Here is a 20,481-nt window from a genome sequence, read left to right on the forward strand (position 1 = left end):
GAACCAGTCCTGCAATGTGATGCCAGTCTGATCAGGGACAGAGAAATGACAATTTTTTTCACAGTGAGAATTTTGAGAATTTTAGGAGTTGTAGGAATGTGATAACTTGCTAGTAGAAACAATCTACAGGTAGCGTTTTTCCACTTTGTTTTCCTGTTCTTCTCAAGGACAGTATGTGAAAAAGATATTTTTTTATTAACTAGAGGAAGCTGCTGCAGCTTTGCAATCTCCTTCTCAGCCCCACATCACAACCAGCAGGTTGAACTGGCTGCTGATGCAGGGGTGACTTCATTCAACACCCAGAGAAAGGTGGCAGCTGCACAAGGGGACAGGGACAGAGGTGACTGTGAGCACATGGGTCAGCAGCTGAGGAACCAGTCCTGCAATGTGATGCCAGCCTGGTCAGGGAGAAAGAAATGACAGTTGTTCCTCACAGCAGCTTGTGAGAATTTTAGGAGTTGTAGGAATGTGATAACTTGTTAGTATAAACAATCTACAGGTAGCGTTTTTCCACTTTGTTTTCCTGTTCTTCTCAAGGACAGTTTGTGGAAATGTTTTTTATTAACTAGCCAATCAAGTAGAATATGTCATATCAGTCTATATAAACCAAAGAATCCTTTGTAATAAAAGCTCTTTTTCTCCCCTCATCTGTTCCTGTGCCATTCTTAGCTCGAGGGTGACATTGCACCCATGGGTGCAGGTGGGAATTTGTTTGCCATGCCCAAATGCCAGCATCCATCCTGATTTGCAGGTTGGTAGGAATAAAACCAGAGAGGAGCCCTCTCTTCCCCTGAGCTGTGTGAGATGTAGACAGGCAGGTCTGGGAAATCACCGCAGTGTTAGTGAAGCATTGGCAGCTTTGCTTTTCCTCCCTCATATGCTGCTATCATTTCATGTCACTGAACCAATTCTCATACAATTGTCTGAGGCTCCAAGTGGAAAAAACTCATTATCCTTCGAGTCCAGCTGTTAAGAATATGGGATTATGTTGTATTTCCATCTGCAATACAGCAGAAGCATTAGCTCTTTTTGAACTATGGCCAGGAGGATGCAGATTTAATTGCCCTCATAGCTCCTCCTGCTTCAAAATAAAACCATCTTTCAAACTCATTGCATTTTCACAACTCTTGCACTTGAAGTGTGACCTGGTTCCCTCAAACCTGAAGAGTTTAACAAGGAGAGGGTTCTCTTGCTCTATTCCTGCCAGCCAAGAATGGTTTGTATGTGATATACAAGCAGCTAAATTTCGCCTTGAAACCTGAATTCTAAGGCAGTTGAGAAAGGTTAGAAAGCCCAAGAGAATGGAGCCAAGCCCAGCTCACTGTTAAAAACAGGAATGTCCTGAGCGTTCAGTGTGTGGTGAAACTGCTGTCAAGGGTCACTAAGTGAAGGAGGGAGATGCTGAAATCCACAAACCATGATTTATTGAGAAAGTTTGTTTTATTGGTTTATAAATCACACCTACCTCGTAATTAAAAAAGCTCTTTATCAACTTAAAACATTCCCAGAGCCAACATATAAATACATATTTAGAGACTCCTCACCTGATTCCCAAGTAACAGTCTGGCTTTGTTCTCTCCTACCTGAACACTTCCTTATTGCTCATTACATTTTAGCAGCCAAACATGCAAATCTAACATAACATACCTGCTGTACTGAGACCCTGATTTTTCAACATTACTGCAAGGCTCTTCCACCCTCCAGCAAAGCAAAGGTTCTGTGAGTTTTAGATTTAAACAGGAAATACCAGGATGTTTTACATGAGATTTTTCTGAGGGTGCAAAAGACAGATATTGTAGAAATAAACTGTAGATTGCTGTTTTGATAATATATTTGACCCCAAATTTACCTTAATTCCAGGTACTTTGGTTGTGAACAATCTATAGCAGCATTTTGACAGAGAAGTGCAGCTCTTTTCAAACACAGCTGATATAATAAACTACCAACAGAATAATGTTGGCTCAGGTATTTTTTTAGTCACCCCTGGGCTGTACCTGATGAAGAAGATTTTACTCTCCATTAATACAGACCACAGGTGATTCAAGCAGGTGGAGCACACCTTGTGAGCAAGACCTGCTAACCCAGGTAGCCCTGAGCACATTCTGATTGAAATAAGACAGTGCAGGTGAGCACAGCTCTTCACAGTCAGCACCACTCACTGTGATGATGATGATGATGATGATGGTGATGATGTGCCCCTAGAGCTTGCTGTTCTGCTGGAACTGGGCCACCAAGGCCAGCACCTGCTCCGAGGCCCTGACCTGCTTGGAGGCCAGGTAGAGGGCGCTGTTGGAGGCTGTCTCCTCCAGGAAATACCTGTAGTTGACCATCATGCCACAGGAGGCGCCGATGCCCCTGGGGCTGCTGTCCCCCATCCAGTTGATCCTCCAGAGCACCGAGCCGTTCTGCAGGTGGAAATTGGCCACGGGGTTGAGGGCATAGCCCCTGTGCTTCTCCCCATACAGGTACCAGGCACAGAGCCTCATCAGGGGCGAGTGCAGCACCTGGGTCAGCTTCTCTGACCTCACCCACTCGTTGGTGTTCAGCAGTTTCTTCAGTGTGTTACTGCTGGGGTCTCCTGTGAGCGCGGAGATCTCCTGCCACTCAGATTCTGTAAAAAGTTCATTCCTTCCTTGCTCTTTTGTCTGGGAGGAGAGGAGACCAACGAGCCATTTGGTGAATCCTGGGATAGGGGAAAGTGTGGAAAAAGCTTCTATCTGAGGAAGTTCTTTCTGGAGAAATAAAGAGAAAAAAGAAATCATGAGTTTGGTCGTGATTGACACAGAGAAGTTCGAGTCAAAGGGCAGCTGATGGCCTTGGCCTTTTGGCAAGTGAAAACCAGGGAATCTGAGAAGGGACTGATACACATGGACACAAAAAAATGGGAAAAAATCCCCCTGGCAGTAACAGGTTAGTGATGAGAAGGCACTGGGAGCACACAGAAAATTTTAACACTGCCTGAATCCATTCCTCACACACCATCTCATAAAAGCACTTTTGCAGTACTTAACACCACTGGGTTCTGCTGTTATCCTTTTACAGGCAGAAATAAACATAAAATCACAGGCCATAAAGAAGTGATTCTGAAGACAGTATTTTTTTAATAGATGTGCAAGTTTGGAAAACCATTTAAATACTATTTATTTTTCATAAATAACTTATTTTTTAATATCAAGGGCAGTTTATTATTTTAATCTATTGCAAAATCAAGAGGTATTATATTTAGATTTTTATGGAAAAAAGTATTTCCTGAAGTTTTGAACTAAGTTCTTTATAAAGGCCAGCTACCTTTAATGATATTCCGTAAACCAGCAAGAAATACAAAGTGTGTGAATATTTTTTTTATTGCAAGTATAACACTAGTTTCAACCATATAAATATATAAAAATATATTTAAATATAAATAAATTGTATGTAAATATAAAATTTCTTCTCTACTCCTGCTAACTTCTGATTAAACCTTGCTAACTATGAAATCATGTAAATCAAAACATACATAAGGAAACCTGTGTTAGCTTTGGGGCTCACCAGTAAGAATAAAGTCACTGTCACTTGGAATGAACCCAAATGGATCAGCCAACCCTCCTGGAGGAGTGGGGAGCCAAGGAACAGAGGGAAGACAGAGCTGAGCTGAAACCACCCCAGTGTTGCTTTAATTACTGTTCCAACAGAAGAAAAGGCAAGAACCAAGACATTCATCAACATTACAGAAGCATCTTAACGTCGGCAGAAAATTGTCTTTAAATGACTACAAATGGCGCTTTTCTACCTCGAGGATTACCGAGGTACCCATGAAAAAGCCATCAGGGCTCAGCTGGTGCTGCCAGGCTGTGAGAGCTGCACAGCTGCCACCTGCAGCCTGCCCGGGAGCTGCAGGGTCCGGGATCCAGCTCTGGCTCCCCAAAACCTCCTCCCTTCCCACAGCAAACCTGGCCCTGCTGTCCTGTGCCTTCAGTGCTGTGACACACAGCCAGCCCTGGGGACACGGCTGGGTCACTGTGACACACAGCCAGCCCTGGGGACACGGCTGGGTCACTGTGACACACAGCCAGCCCTGGGGCTTGGGGACACGGCTGGGTCACTGTGACACACAGCCAGCCCTGGGGACACGGCTGGGTCACTGTGACACACAGCTGGGTCACTGTGGCACACAGCCAGCCCTGGGGACACGGCTGGGTCACTGTGACACACAGCTGGGTCACTGTGGCACACAGCCAGCCCTGGGGACACAGCTGGGTCACTGTGGCACACAGCCAGCCCTGGGGACACAGCTGGGTCACTGTGGCACACAGCCAGCCCTGGGGACACAGCTGGGTCACTGTGACACACAGCCAGCCCTGGGGCTTGGGGACACGGCTGGGTCACTGTGACACACAGCCAGCCCTGGGGACACGGCTGGGTCACTGTGACACACAGCTGGGTCACTGTGACACACAGCCAGCCCTGGGGACACGGCTGGGTCACTGTGACACACAGCCAGCCCTGGGCTTGGGGACACGGCTGGGTCACTGTGACACACAGCCAGCCCTGGGGACACAGCTGGGTCACTGTGACACACAGCCAGCCCTGGGCTTGGGGACACAGCTGGGTCACCTGCCCTGCCCTGAAGCTCGTTGTTAATTAAACAAGGCAGCCTCAGAATTCTTCTGGGACCAGGCAGGGACAAGAAAAGCAGATCAAGTTACACCTTATCAAAGGAACACCTCATTTCATCTCCTTAGAGAAGCAGATAGAGAAAACCAAGCAAATTATTTCCTAAAAAGACTCATTTCTGTATCTTTTTGAACAAAACAGCATTTTTGTAATCAGAGCTCCCAGACTGGCTCATGCTCACAAATGCTGCAACTGCCACACTCAGATAGTGAAATGCTAGTAAAGAAACAGAAACTTTTTTCAGGTTTCCACTGAAAGACATGATGATATTTCATTTTTAAGAGTAATTCCAAGGCTGATGTCCTTAACACCATCTGTGAAATCCAACCATCAGGTTTCCTTGCATGTGCATTTCATAAAATTAAAAAGTTCCCTTACAGCCATCTCTCCCACTCCTGTTTGCTCCTGAGCAGAGCTGCCAGGGCTGTCCCTCAGGAGCTCAGCACCCTGATCCTTCCATGGGCACCAATGCCAATCCCATCAGCCTGCAGGGCACCTGTGCACCTCCCACCAGGACAAAAGGGACAATGAATTATTTCTTCCCCTCTCTCTGTGCTAATAACAACCACTGCAAAGTTCCTGATGAAACAGTGACAGGGATTCCTGGGGCACTGCCTGCTCCTTGTTCATGACCCCTTCCAGGAGTGACCTCTCACCCAGACACCCCAAACACTTCACAGTTTGGTAGCTCATTCACTGCTAAAAACACCAAATGGGAAATTGTGGGTTTTTACTTCTCAGGACAGATAAGACATGGGGAAGTGACCCCATTTTGAAGTGACAGCACCAACTACTACATATCTGATAAAAGCTTTATTCAGAAGCTTTTCTGAGGCATCCATTTCTCGTAGAAAAATAAATAAATGCACTGGAGTGGGAATATTTATGTTTTGCTAAATTGATGTGCTGGTTTCTAAGGCTATTGGTGGAGATCCATTAATGTTTACTTGTCTGTCAGAAACCCACACATCATTAAGAAACAGCTGCTAGTTTTGGTTCAGGGTAGATTTCTGTGTCTGATTGTTGCTTTTTGTTGTTGTTGTTTTTTTCCTTTCCTTGCAGAAGAGCACAGATTTCCCCCATTATCCCTATCTCATCTGAAACTGTCTTGCACTCTGAAAGCTGCAGTCCAAGGTCACATTTTTCATCAATGAAATCAAAGCCTGTTTTGGAAATTATGATCTCCCCAGGTCACCTAGATCAAATTAAGGTAGCAATTATCAACAGCCCAAGCAGAAAGCAAAAATCTGCCACCAATTGTTGAGCCTTCTATTGAGTCACACAGCAGCTATCAGTTTTCTCCCTCAAATGCCACAGGCTATAAAATCCTAAGCAGTTTTCTCAAAGGCTTCAGCACAGTTATCTGTGTCTGTCATCTGCTGACTGAATTGCCACGCTGTACCTTCTGCAGAGCCACAGACTGCTCAGGGTGCCATAAACACATTGGGAATTAAACGTCTGGCTAATGAGAAATCCATCCACCTCCTCGTTCACCAGCACCTATCAGCTTGCTAGAAATGATCTGCCTGCACTCCATTTGGGCTTTGTTTGCTTTTTTGTAGTTGTCTGAAATGGTTTCAAAATTCAATTCATTTCTGGGAACAACACAAGCTTCAATTTCAGAAATACAAGAGATCATTTTTGCTGCCTGCTCCCTGCTTTATATACATTAATATAAACAAGAGACTGCACAGAATGCCTGCACAGCCTATTCCCAGATTTGTGCAGGGACAACTGAGATCAAAGTGGTATCAGTGGCCTAATGAATTCATCCTAAAATAATCCCAACAGGATATGCTCAGAAACAACAGCAGCCTGTACATAAACCCCTTCTATATTATCTGTGTGGCAAACTTTTGTTGAGAAACTGCCCAAAACTGAATAATCTGCTCCTGAAGCAGCACAGGATGTCCCTTGTAGGTGACACAGGTCCAATTCTGATCTCCAGAATATCCCCCCTACCCCAATTATACAGAACAATTCCTGACGTAAATGTGAAATCTTAATGTTCAGGTGAAGGTTAAGGATTGCAACTGCAAATTGTGCTCATAGGGGAAACTGAGGACCCCATTTTGTGCCTCAACTTCATCCATCCTCCACCTGCTTAAATTCATGAGACCCAAAAGCAGCAGCCACCCATTTGTACACAGTGCCTCAAACTAACAGCGGAGGTGTGAAATCCTCACCAGTTTTCCCAATAATCCCAGTAAAAACCCATTTTCAAGGAATGCTTTTAGGAGGGAATCAGTGCTTGGCACCCTTTGAAGGTGACAAGTGCTGCCACACACATGCTCATGCTTAGCAGAGACCAGTTCAGGCAAATTAGCAAGATTTCTAAAAAATGAAATTCTATTTTAATTGTGTATTAATGAGATATTAAGGACTATGGTAGTAACTGGATTTACAGCCATTATTTCCTAGTTTAGATCAAGATTTCAGTAGAGTTTTTTGAAATCCTATCAGATGAAGGCTTTGATGCAGAGGGGTTCTCAGCACACTCCTAACTTTGTCCATATCTTTTCCTGACCTAATGATGCACATTCATGACAGGCCCAATTTGGAGTTTTCCTCATGAAGAACAACAGCTGGGATTTCAGTCTGGAGGTTACAGGGGCACTTACAAGTAGAAGTGTCAGAGCAGGTTACACTAAGGTAGAAGTCAGGTAAAGGATTTTTACTGGAGGATAACGAAGTTTTAAGAGCTTGCAGCACCTTGGGACAACACAACTGAAACAGAATTCTGCAGATAAATAGATGTTCCCAACAGTTAGCTCAAGTGGCAAGTTACAAAAGTGTCCTAATCATCAATTTAAATAAAATGAAAAACAAAATCTTCAACCTTTTCAAATGGTCTCCTCCTCCCAATGCATTTTATTACCAGTTAAATTAGAGAGAGTCTCAGCTTCTGTAGCCTGGAACACTCGGTGATTTAGCAGCACTTGAAAAAGAGATTTGTTTATTGCAAAGCCATGCAAAGGTGATATAAAACATCCTCCTCCTACCAGAAACCTCACCCATCTATTTTTACACAGGCTGCTGGACACTGGCTTAATGAGATGCAATTTTTGACCCAGGACTTTTTTGCTGAGGCTGGATTGTTTCAGCTGCTGTCACCAAGTCCACTCAGCACTCCTGTGCACCATTTGTCCCTCCTGAAGTGTCCCTCCTGTAATTCTGCTCCCAAGAATTATGTCCAACCTGAATAGAGACAACCTTGGCAAGTCCTTTGCTGCACCTGAGCAGAGAGAAAGAGAGCACATGTGTGCAATTAATCCACTGAAAAGGACTTCCAGAATTTTGGGAGCCAGGCAAAACAGGCTGCCAAGAGTATTTACTCACTGCATGCCCTGCCTTTGGCCTAGACAGCCCTGACTTTGTAGAAATTCCACAGTGGAAGTGTTTTGAAGCTGAAATACAGAAGTTCTCTCTCCTCTGAGGGGTGAGGTCCCATGGGATGGGAGGCACAATGTTTGCAGCTGAAGCTGAATGAGGAGGCCTTGTGGAAGAGCATCAAACCATTGTGGGAACAACAGAAAAATTATTTAGGGTCACTTCACAGATGTAAAATGTGCAGTGGGAAATGGTTCTTGAACCATTTGAGACAAACTAAAGGACAACACTTTGGAATGAAGGCAGAGAAAGTGTGAAGGAATGGGAAGAACAGAAGAGAGAAAAATATGAACATCAAACATGAAGAAAAAACTATTAGAGAGCCACATCCCCAGTGGATAAATATTGCTGGACTATCCTTTCTATCTTCTTTAACCCTAGAGGGGCTCCCTTCCAAACAGGAATGGTGTAGGGCAATGCACAGAGCTTGTTGTACCTTTAATCTGTGCACACTCAAACACCTCAGTCCAGGTTCAATTTGTCACTCAACAATTTCCTACCAGCAGGTTTTTCACAAGAAATCTGGGTAGGGAGGAAGATCTCCACCTTTGGCACTGCATGGAAAGCACTCAAGTTCTCAAGTTATTTAAGACTGAGGGATTAATTTTATGATTAAAATGTATTTAAAGGCATCCCAGCAAAGGGTTTCCTTTGATGAACACTGAAGAGGGGCTGGGTTTCAAACACTGAAATGTAAAAACTTTGCCATAAGTGTAAATACAAACCACACTTTTGTTGGACACACTGAATTTTAAAACCTGCATTAGGTTATCTAAGCATGATGAGTTTGTTTGCCTTTGGAACTCAAAATTTTGCTGGTGTTGCAAGCAATTAGTGATGGACAGATACAATGTCAATTGGGTTATTTTATGAGAGCAACTCAATTATCCAGACATTATTTTTCAGATGTGAAAGCAGATAACTGCATGAATTTATTCCAATTTCCCCTCAGTCAAGATCAGACAGATGGCATGGCCTAATTATACCTGGACTACTGCATTTTCAACAATTAATCTAAAAAACATTCCAAAAGCAAGATGCAACAAAATTCAGCCAAAAAAGCCATTAAGAATAAAATATAAAAAAACAATTCTACTTCAGGGTAGCTAGCTATGATTCAGCAATTAAATAATCTATCACTTTCTGGCAGTAGAAGTTTGGAGCATCCAATTTTAAGATGTTTTTGTAAGTAGAACTGAAGCTCTAAATCACAGACAGTTTTCCAGACAGGGTTACTAATCCAGATGTGAAACAATGAATAAAAACACAAGCAGTGATCATTACTTTTAAGTGGTAGATTTGTCAGCAATTTAAGTAGTAAAGACTATTAAATAAATTAATGTGCTCAGTGCAGGACTTCTCACACCACCCTGTACATGAATTTTCACTCCTTTCTCCAGTTGCTTGGAAGGCTCTCCAAGTACTAAAGCTATTAACAATAATCCCTCAGCCTGCAGTGATATTATCTAAATTAACAGAACTGACTGGAAGATAGTAAAAGACTCTTTAGACTTTTAGGACATTTTCTTTACTATTTTGCAAGACATACCAGGGCAAAGAAATCTCTCTCCTTTTTATTTTTCTCAGTAGATGTATTCAGGGCATGCCTGCACACTGCATAAATAACCAGTGGCAATTCAATATAACAAACAAAGCAATTAATTAATTAATAAATAGGAATGTTTCTGTTCCTGGAGCAGCTGTAAGATTTTGGAAAAGGCACTGTCAGGTACTTTGAAGAGTGAATATCTTGATCAGGCTCTTACCTGTCAACTGAGGGACAACTAAGTTGGATCAGAGACAGAATACAGGTCTGTCAAAGCCACCTCCAACAAAAATGTTCTCATTTAACTTCAGGAACCACACAAGGAATTCCCACTGACCATGTCAGGAACAGGATCTACACCTGGCAGATATCAAGCAAGAGCAGGAAATGCTGTTCCAGGAAATGCCCTTCAGGAAATGCCCTTCAGGAAATGCTGTTCCAGCTCTCCACACCTCCAAAGGCTGCTCAGGAGGAAGTTCCAAGTGCAGGGAAGCCCCAGCAGCTCCTGGGCTGAGCAGTGACATGAATTGGGAACTAAACCATGCTGGGCAAACAGACCCTGAGCCCCCCTGGCACACCCACCTGCAGCTCTTTGACAACTCTTTTGATGAGGTGAGTGCCAAGTTCCACCCCCTGCAGGCCCTGCTGAGTCAAACTGATGGAGTAGAAAATTGCTGTTGTGATTTTCTCTGGATCTTCTGTCTCTGGAGGTGGCACTTCTTTCACTATGGCCTGGGAAAATCAGGATTTAAAATAAAAAATGTTAATAATAGTTATTATCAGCATTATGGGGAGGTTTTTCTTTTTAATTTTTAAATGCATTAACACTTTTCCCCACTGTTTTATTCATTAACAATAAAAATCTGATAAAAACCTAGGAAGAGCTGCTTATTCATTAGTAAGTGCAGAGAAAAACTGTAATATAGTTTAAAGTTTTCAGAAGTAATTGCAACCACTTTGAAATTTTAGTCTCATTTTCTCAATGTATTTCTTTTATTATTCTTCTTACTCTTGAGCAAACCCTCAAAATTTCAATTTAATAATACACAAGACAGACAAAATATCCCTGTAATTTTTACAAGCTAATTCTCTCATCTCTTAAAATATGAAACTGTGGGATCTCAGCACCTCAGGATGGAGGTGCAGAGTGGCCGAGACCACCCTTGGGGGGCTCGGGAGTCCTGGAGTGTTGCCAGAAGTGTCTGGTGGCTGCACTTTGATCCGACACAGGAGACGACACCTGTGTGAGGATGGGAGGATTTCACTGGGTGAATGGTGAAGGGATAAGTTAATTAGAGTGTAAAACACAGGGTTTAGGATTTCTGTACAGGGGGGTCTAAAGAAGCAAGATGGAGGAATTGGGGCGTGTCCTGTTCTTCTTCTTCTTCTTCTTGGCCTCCATCTTCTGTGGTGATGGTGGCACTTTGGGATTGGTTATTACTAAAAGTGCACCAATTAATAAGGGTAAAAGGTATTGGGGAAAAATGATAAATATTGTACACGTAACTTCGGGTATAAAGATAAGTGACCGCCCCGGGGGCTCGCAGTGTGCTCATGGCTGGCTGCTGTGCAGACCTCTGTTGGGCTGAAAGAAAATCTTTTAGATAAACAATTAATAAACACCGAGACCGAGACAAGATCAGAAGTCTCTCCTCGTCCTTTGAAGCGCCGGCTCTTCAAGGCCATCCCTGGGCCTTTCCAGGCCACCTGAACAGCCGAGAAAACTTACATGAAACAAAAGCAAATATTGCGAAATTATAAGGAATTGTGGATTTTTAAACAAGCACATTGCAATTTGAGCACTTTGCTGTGCACTAAATGCCTCAGGGGCTGTACCTGGATGCTGCTGGAGATGTCACTGGTGAGTGCCACGTGCAGGACAATCAGGGGCTCTCCTGGGATGGCACAGTGAGAGAAGAAGTAGCACCTCCTGTAGGCCCCAACTCTCCTCTTCATATCAACCCAGTTCCTCACAGGGTGCACAGCTTCAGAACTCAGGGAGAGAATTTAAAAATAAAATTACTATTGTCATTAATTTATTATCATTGTTATCATCATCATCATTATTATTATATTTCTTGTTATTATAATTGTTATTGCTATTATTATTTCATTTAAAACATTTCATTATTTCATTGAAAATAGAGGTCAGCTGCCCCACAAGCTCAGTGCTTTTCCCACTGATGTCAGTGACAAAACTTTCCAATCAAAAAACAAGAATCAGGCTGTGAATAACACAAAATTGTCAGCAAGCTGTGCCAAAGTGGATTGTAAAGGAGTATTGCACACCCACTCACTGGTGTGTTTGCCAAATTACCTCAAAGAGTAATTAAATATTACTAATTATTTTTATTTGGAGCATTCAGCTTGTATGAGTTCTCTTTGTCTCATCAACACTTAACTAATGTACTTTCAGAACATTCTAGAGATTATTTTTTCTTCAAGATTTTATACAATAAGGTGGCCCACCACATAATGTAGTAATTTTCAACTTCTTCACAACTTTGACTGTTTGACAGAAATTCAGAAATCAATGTTGTAGGTTCAGAAATCAATGTTACACATTCAGAAATCAATGTTGTAGGTTCAGAAATCAATGCTGAAGGTTCAGAAATCAATGTTACACATTCAGAAATCAGTGTTGTAGAGCACACTGTATAAAAACCAAGGTGCTCTCTTCACATGTAGTTTACAGGTGATCCTGTGCACCTCACCAGCCAAAACCACTGCCCTAAACTCCACCTAAAAACCACTCTGGGAATGTGGGAAGAGTAACTGAGAAACTTGGAAGGAAAGACAGCACTCTACCAGTGCAGGGTGAGAGCTACAGGATCAAATCATGGCACAAATGATCCCTTTACTCTTTACTTCAATCAGTTTTTAGATTGGGCTCTCAGCACGTTAATGCAAATATTTCATAATTATACTTTGCCTTCAGCTCAGAAAAGCAGAGTCTTGAAAACAGAGAATCTCAGCAGTCCCAAGCATTCCATCACCTCCTCATCAAGGAGCCTTTAGCACTTACTCACTAATTTTCTGGAGCACTTCACAGGGTGACTGCCATGTGACCCGCTCCAGGTTGAGGAATCCTGTGCAGAACCACTCTGAGAGCATGTTCTTGAGAACTCCATTCATTTCCTGCACCAGAACAGAGAGGGGATGAGCTGAGAGCATGTTCTTGAGAACTCCATTCATTTCCTGCACCAGAACAAAGATGGGGTGAGCTGAGAGCATGTTCCTGAGAACTCCACTCATTTCCTGCACCAGAACAGAGAAGGAATGAGCTGAGAGCATGTTCTTGAGAACTCCACTCATCTCCTGCACCAGAACAGAGAGGGGATGAGCTGAGAGCATGTTCTTGAGAACTCCACTCATGTCCTGCACCAGAACAAAGAGGGGATGAGCTGAGAGCATGTTCCTGAGAACTCCATTCACTTGAGCTGAGAGCATGTTCTTGAGAACTCCATTCACTTGAGCTGAGAGCATGTTCTTGAGAACTCCACTCATCTCCTGCACCAGAACACAGAAGGAATGAGCTGAGAGAACTCCACTCATCTCCTGCACCAGAACAGAGAGGGGATGAGCTGAGAGCATGTTCCTGAGAACTCCATTCATTTGAGCTGAGAGCATGTTCTTGGGAACTCCATTCATTTCCTGCACCAGAACAAAGAGGGGATGAGCTGCTGAATGAGAAAGGTGGAACATGGAAATGTGGCAGAAGATAACTCTGATTGACTCCAACTACAACACTGAGAGCTTAAAGGAAACTTTATGGATCTGCTTTAGAAGATTAACCACAAAACAGCCCAGGACTGAGCCAGGAAAATCCTTGAAGGGATTGTCTGTAGTGCAAGCAGGGACAGGGAAGCTCAGGAAAAACACTGTGGACAAACAACAGACCACGGGTAGAAGGTTTTAAGCAGACCTGACCACAGGCTGCAGTCTCACAGTAGCTCAGATTTCAATACCATGGAAATATTTTTCAACAGGATGCAGACAGAATTTTTCTTCTCTAAAAACATGAAAATATTTGAGCAAGAAAAATAAAACCCAGGAGCATAAGACAATAGAACTGGAGAATCAAACCAGCTTTGGAGCAGTAAGAGATGAAACCCAAGTGCAATGTCAAAGCCTTTCTCTGTAACAGTGATTCACTCTAATAGTGATTTTTATATTCCCTACCAGTTTCCTGCTGCCTGTATCATTAAAGATTTCCTGTCTAAATTTATTTGAATTTAACAAGTATTCTTGAACTCAGCACAGCATGAATATCCCTAAAAGAGATTCCAGAGCTTGTTCTGCTTTCTTCCATTTGCCTTGTACACAAGACACAGTGTGATAGCAACTTACCAGCAGCCTGATCAGAAACCTGGGCTTACCTGGAACTAACTTAATAACCATTTCCTTCAAAACAAAACCTCCTCATCTTCCATTCAAACTTTTATTAAATAGCTACTGCTGCACATAGAAGAGATAAAAATTAAGCTCCTATGTACTTTACCTTGCTACAAGAAAGAAAAACAACTGGAAAAATATATAAATCTAATCAGAAAAACTAAAAAAGTTTTCCTAAATTCAGATGTAGTCTCAGGACAGTCATAAAAAACAGAAATATTTCCTGTTATAAGGTAAGTTGCAGAGGCACTTGTCAAAAGACAAACATCAAAGCAGGTTTCTGCTGGCCAAAGTAACTGCTACAAGTATTCCAAGACTGAATGAAAGGACAGGTTTATTCATTAACATACTAGTAAAAAAAAAATTCAAACACAGAAGAAACAACCATTCAATTCTCTCCTCCATGATATTTTTTTTCAATACCTTTTTTCTAAACAAATATATTCTGATTGGTTTGTTTATTCTGACTTTAAGGTACCTCCCTTGTGAATCCTTTCTGCACAGCTCTGAAGTTTTTAGATAATAACCATAAATCACTTTGGTCAGACATCCCACGGTGTAGTGGAAGTCTCCAGGCACTCCAGGATTGTTTGGTTTGTTTTCTTTTGTAAGGGCACACTGTAAACCAGAAAAATGAGCTGAAATTGTGAGATCTGGGGGCAAAGGAACAGATTCCTCAGGCTCTCGTGCCATCCCTGCGCATTTTGAGCAGCAGTTCAGCTGCAGTGCAGCAGCAGAGCAGGATGGCAGCACCCCTGCTGGCAGCATTCCCGCTCTGCAGCTCCTGCAGTCACTCAGGAGGAGCTCAGGACACTCATCCTGCAGGGAAATGAACAGTGGGAAGCACTGGAGTCAGGAGCTCTGCTCCTCTGAGGGCTCAGCAAGGATGCCAATGGCTGTTTCCATTCCAGGGCTGCTGCAGGGGGCAGCTGGACAAAGCAAGGCAGCTGTAAGCAAAGGAGAAGCACAAGTGCTTTCAGCAATAATTTGGGAGAAAAGAAATATTGTTGATATTGTTGGGGAATTATAAGTCAAACAACCTGTCAGTTGTGAATAATGAAGTTTTATACAACAACAAGGCACTGAGCAGGAATTTGAATGGCTCCAGTGGGTGGGATCTGACACCAGCACTGAGTCCAACCCCAGCTGGGCCTGGAGAGCAGGACACAGGGGTGGATTCAGACTGAAAGGGAGCAGGTTTAGAGGGGATGTTAGGGATAAACTGCCCCCTCACAGGGTGGGTGTGATGGTGTTCACAGGGGTCCCAGGATGAGGGAAGAGATGAGGATCTGACTCCATGTTTAGAAGGCTGATTTATTATTTTATGATATATATTATATTAAAGCTATACTAAAAGAATAGAAGAAAGGATTTCATCAGAAGGCTTGAAAGGAAAATAATGAAATAATAAAATCTTGTGACTGACCAGAGAGTCTGAGCCAGCTGACTGTGATTGGCCATTAATTAGAAACAACCACATGAGACCAATCCCAGACACACCTGCTGCATCCCACAGCAGCAGATAACCAATGTTTATATTTCATTTCTGAGACCTCTCAGCTTCTCAGGAGGAAGAAACCTAAAGAAAAGATTTTCCATGAAATGTGTCAGTGACAGGGAGGCCCTGGCAGAGGTTCCCCAGAGAGGCTGTGGGCTCCCATCCCTGGGGTGCCCCAGGCCAGGCTGGACAGGGCCTGCAGCACCCTGGGACAGTGGCAGGTGGCCCTGCCAGGACAGGGTGGCACTGGATGGGCTTTGAGATCCTTCCCAACACAAACCCTTCCAGGATTCTGTGCTGACAAAACTTTTCAGTGCAGAAAGACATCAAAGTTTCCACTACCCAAAACTGTGCTTAACTCAGGTCATCTAAACAAGATTCTGACTTGTGTTTAATATCTCAGTGCACAGGACATCTCCAAAAAGCTTCACTCCAACAAGGCCAGGCTCAAGTTTGGCTCTCTTATTTTGCAGATTTAGTGGCAGCTTCTCTTATTTTGGAAATTTAGTGGTATGTAAATTCTTATTTTCATTTCAGATGCCTTTTTAGCCATAAAAATTACATCTGCAACACTTCATTAAAAAGAAAAGCAAACACATTCATTATTCAGCAGCCCAATCTTAAATTTGAGCAATAAGACACACTCAGATTAGTATTTCAAATTATCAGCTATACTTAAATTCCTGCTAGCCAACTCTAATAAATTGTGGTTATTTTTTTTCCTTGTTCCATGTTCTTACTTTGAGACAGCAAATTACAGCCTTTTAAATCTTCACATCAAGTACCTATTTCTTGGGCAACAAATGAGAAAACTCTTATGAAAACCTCCAATTAATTCTATTTTATTAAGAAGAAATACTTCTCTGATGAGGAAACTATTTCACTTTCCCTCTCAGGCTACTAAATAAAATATCCATCACAAGAGTGGAGTTTTCACATGTTTTTTGGAAAGTTTGAAGTTTTCAATTTGCTTTATTTCATTTGGGACTTACAGATGTACTCTGATATTGCCAAATATTTGAAGGTGTCTGTGCTGGGGGGTTTGTTTGGTTTGGGTAGGCTTTCAGGGCTTTTTTTTTCTGTTTTTTTTTTTTTTTATTTTATTATTTTTTCCCCACAAATTACCTTCAGAATCTACATAGAGAATATCCCTGGTGAGATATTAGAAGAAAATCCCCACCAGCAAAACAGGATTCAGTAGTGACACCAATTAAAAGGGACTGGTTTCAGCTTTTTTATTGCTAATAGTAATTAGTAATTACTGCAGTGATAATGGCACTGCTGAAAACTCTCCTGGCTCTTGTGGTTTACATTACTGGACATCTTAAAATTAAAATCATTATTTCTTTTTTTTTCCCACATTTCTGCACATTTGGACAATGAGTGAATTGTGCTCAAGCACTTTCAAGTGTCTTAATCACTTAAAGATGATATTTTACTGCAATCTGTTGAACAAACACAAAATAGAAATCATTCATCACCCAATATCTGAGCAGCCTGAGCTGCTTTTATGCTGATAGTACTGAGAAAATAGAAAAATATTTCATATTTACAACACAGCAATGGGCAATCCCAGTTTTAATAGGTCTTTCAAATTACAAAGTAAAAACTAAGGATTCACTGAGAAATATTTTAGAAATTTTGAGCAAAACCAAAATCCCAGGAAGCCACATAATGCATTCTTCAATTCTCCACCAGCATCAAGAAAATCCATTTAATTTTATTCCCAATTTCCTTGTCAGTGCAGACACAAATAAAAGACAAATATACACAAGGTTATAAAACTCTTGTTGCACATTTGTCTTTATGTTAGAATTGAAATCAGCTCTGCACTAATGAAATGGCTGCACAGGACTTTTGATAGGCAAACACCAAACACTTTTTTATGGACAAACTTTTAACAATGATGGTGCTTCTTTATTTTCCCAGTAGATCAACACACAGCCAAGATTACAAATACACTCCAACCACTGCTTAATTATGGAAGGAGCTTTATAGATAAATCAATTTGACAAAATTGCTCTCTTTTTCATTATCTTTTGCCAGCAACTTGAACTTTTCACTGACTTTTTCTAGATCCTATGGAAAGATGAAGAAATGTTTTAGAAGCAATTGTTGGATGATTTGCCACCTGAGATCATAATGTTGTCAATTTTTCACCAGAGTCGATTTTCAAGGGCTGAAATAAGCAAAGTGAAGTAAGCAAGCAAAATGTAACAAATCTCAAGAGGAAAATGCTGGCACAGGAAATGTAAAATGTTGCAGGTGAGAGGGTTCTGAACAGAAGGAGGAAGAGCTGCACCCACGAAACAGATTCGCAGCAAATTTCACTCTGTGCACTGCAAAAGCTCATCAGAAATTCAACTGTTTATAAGGACAGTGGAAAATCGGTGTCCTGTGGTGAAAAGAAGAAACAGAACACATGAAAAGAACATAAGAGAGAGAGGACAAAAACTGAAACAGCAACATGAAAAATAACCAAGCCCAGCTCTGCTGTAAATTAACTTTTAAAAGAATGTTTTGTGTGCCAGCACTTCCCAGTGCCACTCTATTGCTTCATAGCAGGGGCCAGCTCCTTCCTGTCAGCACAGGCAGCTCCCACTGCTGCCACGGCCTGGGGACAGTCACTGGTGTCCCTCCAGAGAGCCATGGAATCATTCCTGCTGGAGAGCTCCATCGAGTGCAGCCTGTCACCAGCAGCACCCATGGCACCAAGTGCCATCAGCAGTGGCTTCTTGAACATCTCCAAGGATGGGGACTGCCCCACCCCTCTGGTCTGTTCCAATGTTTTATCACCCTTTACACGAAGAAATTATTATTTATGTCTAAGCTGAGCCTGCCTGGCCCAGCCTGAGGCTGCTCCCTCTCCTCCTGTCCCTGCTCCCAACCCCCCTGGCTGTCCCATCCTGCCAGGAGCTGTGCAGAGCCACAAGGTCCCTCTGAGCCTCCTTTTCTCCAGCTGAGTCCCTTCCCAGCTCCCTCAGCAGCTCTTCATCGGACCTGGCCTCTAGACCCTTCCCATCCCCTGAACCAACTCCAGCACTCCAATGTCCTTCCTAAACTCACTCTAGCAATGTCCTTCCTGAACCCACTCCAAAGTCCTTCCCTAAACCCACTCCAGTGTCCATCCTGAACCCACTCCACTGTCCCTCCCTGAACCCAACCCAGGAATGTCCTTCCTAAACCCACCCCAATGTTCTCCCTGCACCCACTCCAATGTCCTTCCTAAACCCACCCCAATGTCTTCCCCTGAACTCACCCCAATATCCTTCCTAAACCCACTCCAATGTCCTTCTCTGCACCCACCCCAAGGTCCTTCCTGAATTGAGGCACCCATAAACCCCCAAACAGTGACCTGGCTTCCCGGCACTGCCTCCCAGCCCAAAGCAGCACCACGAGCAGACAGCCCCGAATCACACCCCCCAAATTCCCTCGGAGCCACCCAGCCCAGCCCAGCCCAGCCCTCACCTTGACGTGGGGCCCATCCACGGCCTTGCTCGCCAGCCCCTCCATCAGGTCGGCCCTGAGCTCCACGAGGAAGCGCAGCCCGCCCTCCAGGCGGCCCAGCTGCTGGAAGAGCCCTCGGTACTGGGGGTTCAGGTAGTAGCGGAGCCGGTCCTCGGCCTGCAGCAGCGCCCCGGGCTCCCTGCGCTGCTCGCGGGCCTGCAGCACCTTGGCGGCGGCCTCGGCCACCCGCCCGTGCTCCACGCCGAAGTCGCGGGCCAGGCGGGTCAGGAGCTCGGCGCGGGGCGGCCCGGGCTGCAGCGCGCGGTAGAAGCTCACGAACTCCGCGCCGCGCAGCTCGGCGGGCGGCGGCGCCTTCTCCTTGGTCTCGTAGGGCGGCAGCGGCGGCACCGAGCGGCGCAGCAGCTCCTCCATGGCCGGGGCAGCGCCCGACGAGAGGCGGCGCGGGCCCCGCGCGGCCCAGAGCAGCGGCCACAGCCGCCTCATCCCGCTCACCGCCGCAGGCCGCGGCACCGCCCGCCCGCCGCTCCGCGCGCGCTGATTGGCTGAGCCCGCAGAGTGACAGCGCGCACAGCCAATGGGAAGTGAGGATAGCGTGGCGGGGCTGGGGGTGTGTGAGGGGTGTGTCGGCCGCCATGTTGAGTGTGGCGATCACAGGTCACGGGCTGGCCCCTCACGGCCCGGGGATCCCCCGGCACCGCCCTGCCCTCGGAATGCGCCGCGCTGCACTTTGGAACCGCACGGTCATATCGGACACGGTGCCAGGCTGTGCCAGGGGAGGGTCAGGCTGCACGTTAGCAGGAATTTCCTCACAGAAAGGTTGGGCTGCCCAAGGAGGCGGTGGAGTCATCTCTCTGGTTGGTGTTCGGTCACAAGTTGAACTTGATAACCTCAGAGGTCCTTTCCAACCGAACTGATTCTGTGGTTCCGTAAATTACCAAGATTGGAAGAGGATCATCCAGTGCAAGTGCTCACGCAGCGCTGCCACTGTAACCCCTAAACCACAGCAACAAATGCCCGATTTAGGCACCTAAACATCTCCAGGGATGGTGACTCCACACCTCCCTGGGCTGCCTGACCTCCCAACCAGTGAATAAATTCTTCCCAAATACCTAATCAGAATCTCCCCTGTCTCAGTTTATGACCTTACACTGTCCATTGTGTCCTCCTCTGTCCGCTGGATCCCTCTCCCCCGTGGCTCCCGTATTCCTGCTGGGCTGTGCTGGCTTTGTGGAACACCAGGCTTGCACAAGTCTGAAATAAATCATCCACGTGTGACTAAAAGTGACACAAGTGTGGCTTGGTGCACAGCAGGGAACAAATCTGATTTCCTGGGCAGCTGCCCCATGTCCTGAGGAGGCTGTGGCTCCTGGAAAGCTGCTGATACCTTCAGGGACCACAGCCCTGCTGCAGTTTTTGCTCTGAAACCTCTGCAGGAAACAACACAAACTTGGTTGTGCAATTTTGAGTTACAGACCTGAGCCTGGCCTGTTCTTAAAGCCCTGTGGCAAAAAAATTCATCATGAGCCCAAAG

The 20,481-nt window shown here is 44.3% G+C and overlaps 1 protein-coding gene across 1 annotated transcript; it reads right to left on the minus strand.

The window, feature by feature from the left end:
• Nucleotides 1–1,449: 1,449 nt before the first annotated feature.
• On the minus strand, nt 1,450–19,432 carry MLYCD (malonyl-CoA decarboxylase). The gene is made up of 5 exons (XM_058813384.1): nt 18,951–19,432; nt 12,615–12,727; nt 11,426–11,582; nt 10,172–10,321; nt 1,450–2,732 (listed from the first exon to the last, which is right to left on the minus strand). Exons 1-5 carry the CDS (start codon nt 19,359–19,361, stop codon nt 2,199–2,201), a joined length of 1,365 nt encoding a protein of 454 aa, XP_058669367.1. The 5' UTR covers nt 19,362–19,432; the 3' UTR covers nt 1,450–2,198.
• Nucleotides 19,433–20,481: the final 1,049 nt, after the last annotated feature.

This window comes from Ammospiza caudacuta, chromosome 13 (genome assembly GCF_027887145.1).
Source record: "Ammospiza caudacuta isolate bAmmCau1 chromosome 13, bAmmCau1.pri, whole genome shotgun sequence".
Lineage (NCBI taxonomy): Eukaryota > Metazoa > Chordata > Aves > Passeriformes > Passerellidae > Ammospiza > Ammospiza caudacuta.

Excerpts from the sequence above, each read along its gene's own strand:
- MLYCD (XM_058813384.1), bottom strand. The coding sequence starts at position 19,361 with ATGGAGGAGCTGCTGCGCCGCTCGGTGCCGCCGCTGCCGCCCTACGAG. Across the intron at positions 11,583-12,614 it reads GTGCTCCAGAAAATTAGTGA|TTCTGAAGCTGTGCACCCTG; the intron begins GTAAGTGCTAAA and ends TCTCTCCCTGAG. Across the intron at positions 2,733-10,171 it reads GAGTTGTCAAAGAGCTGCAG|AAAGAACTTCCTCAGATAGA; the intron begins GTGGGTGTGCCA and ends TTATTTCTCCAG.